This window comes from Peromyscus leucopus, chromosome 1 (genome assembly GCF_004664715.2).
Source record: "Peromyscus leucopus breed LL Stock chromosome 1, UCI_PerLeu_2.1, whole genome shotgun sequence".
Lineage (NCBI taxonomy): Eukaryota > Metazoa > Chordata > Mammalia > Rodentia > Cricetidae > Peromyscus > Peromyscus leucopus.
Window position 1 is genome coordinate 172,065,729 of NC_051063.1, and position 10,129 is coordinate 172,075,857.

At 47.5% G+C, this 10,129-nt stretch overlaps 1 protein-coding gene across 2 annotated transcripts in view; it reads right to left on the reverse strand.

Moving 5' to 3' along the window:
• Positions 1–9,141, reverse strand: part of Znf180 (zinc finger protein 180) — a 29,506-nt gene extending 20,365 nt beyond the window's left edge. Inside the window, exons 1-2 of one of the 2 annotated variants that reach the window (XM_028893834.2) lie at positions 8,889–9,141; positions 5,172–5,252 (exon numbers count right to left, since the gene is read on the reverse strand). In XM_028893834.2, the coding sequence (XP_028749667.1) occupies positions 5,172–5,252; positions 8,889–8,999 (192 nt within the window). In that variant the 5' untranslated portion in view covers positions 9,000–9,141. Of the gene's footprint in view, positions 1–4,443; positions 5,100–5,171; positions 5,253–8,888 lie in introns of those variants that run through there. The other variant, XM_037201614.1, reaches the window with a different exon arrangement.
• Between the last annotated feature and the right edge of the window lie 988 nt (positions 9,142–10,129).

Genomic DNA, 10,129 nt, shown 5'->3' on the forward strand with positions numbered 1-10,129 from the left:
AACACTTAACATTTACACTTTCACAAACTCACATATAACATACCTTGCAAAGCATTTAGACCCACATTCAACGTATAAACTTTTTTAGAAACTCACATATAACATATTAACGTCTAATTATTTATACTACTTAAGGAAACTATAGCAAATATATTTCTTATTTACTTCTTATATTCAGTCTATATTCTTTTTTTTTTTTTTTTTTTTTTTTTTTTGGTTTTTCGAGACAGGGTTTCTCTGTGTAGCTTTGCGCCTTTCCTGGATCTCGCTCTGTAGACCAGGCTGGCCTCGAACTCACAAAGATCCGCCTGGCTCTGCCTCCCGAGTGCTGGGATTAAAGGCGTGCGCCACCATCGCCCGGCTCAGTCTATATTCTTATTTAAACTTACACTTAAAACTAGCATCTTTACTTCCTACAAGCTTATTACTTCATGTCTTAGGACTACCTTAGATTTACAACTAGCATCTTTTACTTATACTTCTTGCAAGCTTATATTCTTACTTATTTTAACTCAGATCTTTACTTCTTATCATATATCTAACTCAGCAAACACCTAAAGATTTCTTAACACTTAGAGATTTAACATTTTCTAACAAGAGAATAATTTTCTACTTTTGACCCTTAATTATCACTATTAGAAAGATTCTCTTAACTAAACAGGAAGTACGCAAATTTCTAAAGTTCAGAGCTTACAGACAGCTTTGGTATTCTAAAAGTTCTTGATAGATTGAAACGAGTGTAATTCTTTAATAACTCTCTCAACTCTGGGATTTAGTGAGTGTTGCTAAACAGTACTTTATGCATTTGAGATCTTTTACAAAAACTCTATTAAGAGCTATCTCCGTTTACAGCAAATCCAAAAAGAAAGAAAAAAGAATAACCTTGTAAGGAATATTCTGTTTCTGAATTGCTTAGCTAGTTATTCCATAACAAGTCACTTTTCCATCAGAAGATAGTTGTCTAAATTGGAGTGAGGTTCCAGACCTGCAACTTTCAACAGGTCTGAAAACATTGCTGAAACTTAGGTACAATCGTCTCAAACTCCTCAGCAGTCTGGAAGACTCTTTGTACTCTTACTATCCCCAGACTGCAAGATGGAACCTTAGTATCACGAAAATTGATTTAGTTGCTTTTTATACTCATCATCAAACTGATACAATTTTCCCCTTCTTAATTTTTAAAACTGTATTTGCTATGAGTTCTTTAACAATGTTGATGTTTCTGACAGATTTTTATTAGCCAATATTACCAAAAACTGTTACTATTTAAAGGAGTCAATAACATAAATGTTCTTTCATGAAACATATTTATTAGTTTACTCTGAGGAAAAGCATTTTCATGTTTTAGTATTTTCACTTCATTAGCTTTAACTTTAATATTATCATTATTAGCAGCTGTGATATTTAGCATTGATTTCTTATAAGGAACTTTCAGGTGAACCAACTCTATTTTGTAAGAAAGCTAGATTTTCTGAAGTCGGGCGGCGGCAGCGGCGGCGGCGCATGCCTTTAATCCCAGCACTCGGGAGGCAAAGGCAGGCGGATCTCTGTGAGTTCGAGGCCAGCCTGGGCTACCAAGTGAGTCCCAGGAAAGGCGCAAAGCTACACAGAGAAACCCTATCTTGAAAAACCAAAAAAAGAAAAGAAAGAAAGAAAGAAAGCTAGATTTTCTGGTTTGTTTCCCATCTATAAAGCAGTCCTTTCTTTTTGAATGCCTATTTCCTTGTCTCCTTACTAGATTTGCAAAGGAATCACTCATTGCATGCTGTTTGTTCAAGAAGTAAAGACCGTTTTTAATTCCCATAAATTTCTTCATATCTAAGACAATGTTCAATGTATAAACTGCTTTCTCTTGCTTCTTAAAGTGTTTTTAAATGGCTTGTTTGCTCTTATAGGTAGCTTTTTGTCTGATTTGAGTTTTCAAGAGGTAAGATTAAGCTTTCTAGCAATGCTTTGAAAAGAAACTTCATCGGAGGCGGGGAAGTTTTTGGACAGTATCGCCATCTTTGGACAAGTATTGTTTGGACAAGTTTTGGACAGTATCTTGGACATTTCCCAGAATGCATTTCTCTTCATCAGCTCATTGCTACACGCTAGCTTTCAGACTTCATTTCCCATAGTTCTTTTCGGGTCCAAGAGTCAACTTCTGGTTCTCTCTTACCAGACTCACTTAAGAAATTCTTGCCCAGGAGGTTTTGCAACGGGAGATTTGAACAAGCATTTTACGTTTGGAAGATCTCTGCTCTCTCTGCGCTGGCCTCAATAGGTGTCTCTCCATTTGACACTGGCTCCAGATCAGAAGTGCACCTGCCTTGTTAGTGCGCACTGAGGTGGGCAATTTCTGACAGCAACTTCTCTCGGGGCTTGTGTTCTTCCTTAGCCAGTCAGTGAAAAACAACAGAGCTTTTCCATAGCTCCTTCAGAGAGATTTTTCTCCCACTGATAGATCTTTATTTCATTTTGCTTGTTCCTTCCCCTCCCCCCCATGCAGATCTTCAGATATCTCAGGCTGCTTTGTACCTCTGCTAGTGCCTTTGGAGGTAGGGGCTTGGGGAGGGGGGATCTGCCTCAAACTCTAGTAGCTTTCTCAGGTCATGCATTTTCTGGGGAGGAATCTGTCCCTTCTCCGTTTCTTCAGAGTCTTTCTTCCTGACAGTTCCCAGTTTGGTCTCAGTTTATCTCCTCTACCCCAGAAACAGTTTCCAAAACTAAAGTGGCAGCTTTTCCTGTTACTGAAGGTAGGGGCTTTTTGTCTGTTCCTTTTCGGGGTCTGAGAGGTTTGTGTTCATAAATCAAGTTTATCAAGGGAGGTTTTTGCCATATCTAAGCTCGCATCAGGACTGGTGTTTTTTCTTATCAGGCCTTCACCTGACCCAGTCCCCCAGTGGGTTGTTTGTTTGTCCCTGTGCTCAAGGACAGAGCTTATGCCAGAGGCAATCACCCCTTAGGGCTATGCTACCTCATCTCACCGGGAGTCAGTTGAAACAAAGCTTTTCTCATCAGGATGCTTTTTCTGACAGAAAAGAAAGCTTTACTCCTGGATAGTTCTGTCCTGGCTGGGCTCTTTCCCCAGACAGCGTTCTGACTCGGCAGCACCACTGCTTCAGACACAGTTCAGCTTTACTGTTTTCCCAAAAAGGTTTTTTCTCTGATAGGAAAGCTTTTCTCAGATTTCTTTCTGCAGCTGTGGACCTATCAACCTGGGACTTGTAGTAAAGCGGGCAACTGTGCCATTCCCGCTAGCTTTAGCTTTGTTTGTAAGCAGTTTTCCCAAGAGAGAAAGACCAACTTTTCCCAAAACTTCTGAACTTCAAACTTTTTTGGCTTCTTACACCTGCATTTTTGCCTCTGGGAGAAATTACTTTCTCCTGCTGCTTGGACTTAGCATTTCAGCTGTCCCTAGGCAACTTTTTTTTCTGCCCAATAAGCTCAAAGAAGAGCTTTTTTACTACCCATAAAGCTCAAAGGAAGATTTTTTTCTTCCCAATTTGTGTTCATAGCCCCCAAAGTTAGAAAATTTAAGAGTTGTTTTGTCTAGTTGCCTTACTTATCTTAAATTTTTTTCTACACGATCTTACACTTCTAAGTGTTTTCTACAGTATATTACTATACTTTATCTTATACTTATTTTTCACAGATAGAAATTGAGAAAGCAATAGAAGACAGAAAATTTTTGATAGAGGAATGTCGGATTTTTGCGCTGCAGCATTGGACATCCTTCCATTTTTTTCCTTTTCTATCGAGGATAAAAATCCCTGCCTCTTATTAATATTCATATTTCATATTCCATTACAACACTGGACATGCCCCTTTTTTCCACTGGCAGGGCCTAACTCGTACTTTAGCCAAAAACTCTGTAATAACACGATTATTTTCCTTTGTCTTTAGTCCCTATTTTTTTTTCTTTTTTCTCTTTTTTTTCTTTAGTCCCTGTTCATGGCGCCATTCTGTGGGGTGTTTACCCACCAACCCCACAGTTCCCCAGTTTTCTTGGGTGGGAACAGCAGGAAATATTAGATAGAAGGATTTAGATTGTAGAGATAAACAGGAAATAAAGGGTAGCATCAAGAGGGCCTGGAACCTATTCCAATAGGCCCTGACTGTCTCTGCCCCAAGGTATTTATAGAAATGCCAAGGGGTGGAGCAAAAGACCTTCCCCCCAGCCCAACCAAATGCAGACCATCTCAGACACCTGCACTCAGGCCCATGGTCCTAATCATCCTCTCTATGAGGACCTGCTGGGTAAAGCCATGAGGAACCTGAAAACGGGCTCCCACAGGAACTAGCGAGAGCTCAATAGTTAAAAGTCCAGGTCCCGGGGTTGGGGATTTAGCTCAGTGGTAGAACGCTTGCCTAAAGGCCCTGGGTTCGGTCCTCAGCTCTGGGGGAAAAAAAAGTCCACGTCCCAGAATTCACGTAACAAGTCAGGTGTCCCACACATACCTGTAACCCCAGCTGAGAGGGGCAGAGAGTCACTAGACTTACTGGCTTCCAGCCTATCTGGGGAAATGTTAGCCTTTGACAGACTTTTCCTGGGGAGATGAAACATATACATGTCTATTCATGCCAGAAAGGGAACCCGTGCATACCAAAATAACAAATGTACCAACAACGGCCTTGCTGAAGTGGGAAGTTTGTTCTGGGGTTACTAAAAGGAGCATGGGTGAGGGGTTACTGATAGAAACAGCTGCATCCCAGGAACTCTCTACACAGCTGGCAGGCAGCTGGACAGGCCCAAAGGCTCTCCTCTGCAGCATGCCTCTAGGAGTCCACTCTGCAACAGGTGGCGTGTGCTTCCACTCATGCCGGGCTCTCACGAGCTTTATCAGCCCTATGACACTTTATTTACTGAACCTCCCTCTCCCTCACAGAGGGAACGCTTCAATCTGGAAGAAACTACTCTACAGCATCCCTAGGTTTGGAGAAAGGCCACCCCTCAAAAGAACAGGTAAAGAGTAACAGAGAACACCCGGTGCCTTCCGGCCTCTGCACATGCACCTGCAGACACACGTGTACATGCGCACAGACTCATGCTGGTTAATCTTTTAAAAAGCCTGCTGCCCACGAGGGACAAAATCCCTTAAAATACTACAAAAAGAACTCCAAGGTTCAGGCTGTGGGGCCAGGCAGGAATGAAGTAAGGCTACTTGGGGAAGGACGGCTGCACTCACCTCCACACAGGCCTGCCGAGACTCGAGGGACTCATCGTCTTGCTGATCCATGGTCTCCTCCAGGTGTAGCCAGGTGCCCAGCTGCACAAACAAAAGAAGCTCTGAGCACAACCCACACTGCCACCCTCCAGCCCAGCCTACCCACCTAGATCAGCTTCTAGAAGTTAAGGCTCCAACTGGGCATTAACCAAGGACCCCTCAGTTCCTCCTCTAGGCCAAATCTTCATAGCTCCAATTGTTCTTCTGTTCCCACTGCCCTGTAAGCCCACCCCATGCTCAAACATGGCCTTCTGCCCAGTACCAAAATGTGCAGCTCCAGTCAGGACCTTCACTGGGTCCTGGGAGCCCCACAAACACCCAGCACACAAAGAACTCCTTTGTATTTTGTACTTGACTGCCCTGAGCATGCAACCACAAACAAACCGGGACCTCTTCCTAGAACCAGCAACCAGAGCCACTGACCAAATGGATGGAGCTCAGGACACAGCCCAGCCTTCCTGATTTCACCATGGCCCTTTCATCAGCCAGGCCAGATCTTTCACCGAATCCCAGAGTCTCCACCTTCCTATCCAAAGGTGGGGACAGGACCCTAGCTCCTCCCTCCACTATCCAACTTGAATCTGGCTCAGATTCTTACTCAAACCCTTAGGCCCTGAATTTGTAGCTTGAACCTGATTCCTCCATTGATGTGGAGGGCTCTGGGGCCTAAAGCTGCCATAGTCTATGCAGGAGTTGGTAGAGGGGAGCTCTGCAGATACAGCACAGATACAGGCCCAGAACCTGTATCTCTGTAGCTCAGCTATCACTGTGCCAATCTGATGTCACAGACTCTGAAACCAGGGCAGCACCTGGCCCATCCCAGCTAGGCACCCAACTCCACCACAGACCCTTGCTGGTTTATGTCATGCTGAGGACGGATCCCAGGGTTCTGTGCATGCTGGCAGTCTACCCACTAAGCCACATCCCCAGCCCGTCTTTCTCTTTCTCACTACTCTGCCCCTGACTCTCACTCTCACACTGGAGTACAGCCCCATCTACTTCCGTCCACCCACCTCTGCAGGCCCCAGCTTGAGTCTCAACCTGTACAAATTCCAACTGTAACACTTTCCTGGGCACCTGAATCCCAGGGAGACCCTGTCTTTCTCCTGTCTTGGTCGTCAACTGGTTGTGATTACAGCAAAATCCACCAAGACCCCAGCACTGTGTTTCTAAAATCCACTGCTAGCAGGGCACAGTGGCGCAAGCCTTCCACCCCAGCAGATTCCCACCCAGGATTTGTATTCAGGACCCAGGCTCCTTGCCAATCTGAGGTTCTTTTTTTTTTTTTTTTTTGCTTTGTTTTGGCTTTGATTCCTTGGTCTTTTGAGACGGGGGTCTCGTGGAGTCTAGATTAGCCTCAAACTCACCATCCTCCTGCCTCCACCTCTCAAGTGCTGAGTTTATAGGCATGTGTCACCAGACCTGGTTTATGAAGTGCTAGAGTCGGAACCCGGGGCTTTGTCCATGTTAGGCAAGCACCTAACCCCCCCCCCCCCGAGTTTACACCCCCAGCTTCAGTCAGGTTCTTAAAGGAATCTGAATCCCCTTATGCCTGGAAGTCACAGCTACCACAAAGGCCCTGCAGTCACCAGCCCTGCAAGCCTGTAGAGCTGCAGTTATAATACAATATGGCTGGTATCTGAGCACACAGCTCCAGAGCTGGTGCACCTCAGCGTTTGGCTCCCTAGAGTTCTCAAGCCTGTGCTGGAGCTGCTCCCATGGGGCCTGGGCCCTTCCCCCGTCCTCCACCCCACCCCACCCCATCCCCGTCCTCCACCCCACCCTCCTATAAACCTAGGTGTTCTATTGCTTGAAGGCAGAATCGCCCAAAGCAAAGGTCCCAGCTATTCCAACTCTGTAAAGACGCTTACTGCATCCACCTCCTCCCAGACAGCTATCAGAAGGCACCTAATGTGGGAAGTCCTTCAGGATGCAGAATCCTTACTTACCTCCAAGCTGGAGTCTCTACCCAACTTGGACATTTTAGAACCCTGCATTATTCTACATGGGTTCTGGGATTCACTTCAAGATCCTCTAACTCTGGCATGCACATGGGACATTCTGCCTAGAACCCTCTGCTAGGCCCCGGGACCCTCAATCAGGTACTTGGCTGTCTAAAAGATTGATTAGCTCAAGCAACACTGCCTGTCTTAGGGCAAGACCCAGGAACTCCAGCCTGCTCTCCTGTGTACCCATTTTCTCCAAATAGAAATGCTCCCTCTTAGTGAAGGTGGGAGGCTCTAAGACTCAGAAAATAAACAAAACTTAAAAAATCCCAGAAGCGCTGGGGCGCACGCCTTTAATTCCAGCACTCCGGAGGCAGAGCCAGGAGGATCTCTGTGAGTTTGAGGCCAGCCTGGGCTACCAAGTGAGTTCCAGGAAAGGCGCAAAGCTACACAGAGAAACCCTGTCTCGAAAAACCAAAAAAAAAAAAAAAAAAGAAAGAAAGAAAAGAAAAGAAAAAAAATCCCAGAAGCTGAAACTTTAAGTTCTACACACACACACACACACACACACACACACACACACACTCCTCAAGGTTACAGAGGCAATGGCAATAGCCAAGGAAAAAGTACTCTGCCCACATGAGCTGCCTTCAAGTCTTGCAGGTAGAGATGCAGTTACTTTCCTGAGTCACCATCTGCGGGCTTTTCAGTGAGGCAGCTGAGTCATTCATGCTCCTGTAGGTAACCCCTCACACATACTTCTGTAAGGAACGACAATAAAACCACTGGCTCACCAGGCTAACCTGGGGTTTGACCGTGTCTTTGGTTGGTCATCATCATGCCTGACCTGGGAACAGAAGCCATGTATCTCCAACAGGACATGCAAGAATAGTCTCTGCCCCCGGATCCCTGAACCACCTTCCCAGAATGTTGGCTGGTGCTCCCGAGACAAACACTTGCTCAAGAGTACAGAAACAATGATACAGTCTCCTCTCTAGGGACCCGAGGAGGGGGCTTCTCGATACTTTAGAACGAAGATCAGGAATCGATCCAGTCACACCCACCTCTGCCCAGTGTCTGTCCCTACTCTCAAAGCCAACCCTGCATTCAGATCTAAGGCCACCAGATTCTCAGTTTTTTGGGGGCCATAGGTGACACACGCTATAATGGACTCAGTAGACTAAATGGGCCCATCCTCCCCACATCAAGGTCATCCCCTCCAGGAATACAAGACCCTCTGCTCCCCGAGACAGACAGGAATCAAGGGGCAGCCTGACGACAAGCAGGGACAACTCCCTCCTTCCTTGGAAACCAGTAAGGGACCCCTATTGTGCCACGTAGACCTGAACTCTCCCTACCTCAGAGGCCCCGCCGTGTTGTCTTTCCGGGGCGAGAACACCTCTTTTAAAGATCTTCTGTCCAAAACGCAATTAGCGTTCGTGTGCCCCTTGAGTTTTTCAAGCATCTCCCCCATAACTATGCCTGTGCCCTGTCTTCCATCCTCCAGGACATCTTCGGTCCCGAACAAGTCCCACCACCCGCCCAATCACCCGCGCATGCGCGCATTGCACAGTCACAGCTGCTGTGTCTCCAAAGACCTCCGCGACCCACAGGGGCCCGGACCGAGGCGCAGGGAGCCCCATTCACTGACACCGCCGCGTCCAGCTTCCCGCCCAGACCTTGCGCATGCGCATCCCAAGCACGAGGAGCGGTCCCCTTAGCTCCTACCAACCTGGGCGTCCGCGAGCCCGCAGCGTGGGCCGGGCCCGGGCCTGAGCCGCACAGGACTCGGCGTCAGGACAAAACTGGGCTCACGGCGTCCTGTCCCGACCCTGGAGCACATCCGACATGACTCGAGTGGCGCTAGTTTGGCCTCCACCTCGAGTCAGCATCCACCAGGTCGCTCCGTGCAGGCTGAGCGCGGCCACGAAGCGGGGCCACAGCCGGCGCCCACACACATACTCACAAATGGCTGCACTGCCGGCTAAACCCGGAAGTAGGTGGAAGCCGCTCAGTTGGACTACAATTCCCACAAATCTCAGTGACGCGCGCGCAGCCGCCGGCAGGACTCAGCGCCAAGAGGCGGGACCTCGAACGCGACGGACTGGAGTGCGACTGCGCAGTTCGTCTCAGCGTTTGAGAAGCGCAACAGGCCGTCCAGGGCAGGGTAGGGATGCGGGGGACGTGGCCAGTTGGGGAGAGTCCTGCTCTAAGCCGGCATAGAAGCTGGCTTGTACACTGTCAAGTCTGAGTGACAGGCGACGTCCTCCCCATTTTACAGTTTAAAAAGCTCTAACTGAGCCGGCGGGATGGCTCAACGGCTAAGGCGATTGCTGCCAAACGTGGTAACCCGAGTTGGATTCCCGAACCCCCTGGAGGCAGGGAAAGAATCGGTCTCCCTAAATTGTCCTCTGACCACCACACAAATACCTCTACAGATGCACACACACGGGCGCGCGCAGACAGACGGACTGACAAACGTGTATTTATCCCCCCTCTCTTTATAACTCTGGCTGGCCTGGAACTCACAGAGAACCACCTGCCTCTGCTTTGCAAATGCTGGAAATTAAAGGCATGCTCCACCACACCCGTCTTATAAATGCGATCTTTATAAATTCTGGCACTTTTGTATTTGGTGGTTGTCAGTGTTAGGTCTCAAAAACCTGGGACAAATGGCTGAGGTACCTACTAACATATCCAAGTGGTTGTTGGCGGTCTCTCCCAGCATCACCCTGCACTTGTGGCTCCTCCCAGCCTTTCTCACCCTCAACCCCTACCCTACATCTCTCCCCCACAGGGGCTGGCCCTCTGATTCACTTCCCCTGGCTTCTCTTTCCTGTATAAACTCAGCCATTTTGGCTATGAGGTCTCTTGGTTCCCAAGCACTCTCTTGGTCTCTTGGTCCTCGGCTCCTCCCTTTGCTCCCTCTCTCTTTTCTTCCTCTCTTGCTCTCTCATCCCTCTCTCTCCACTC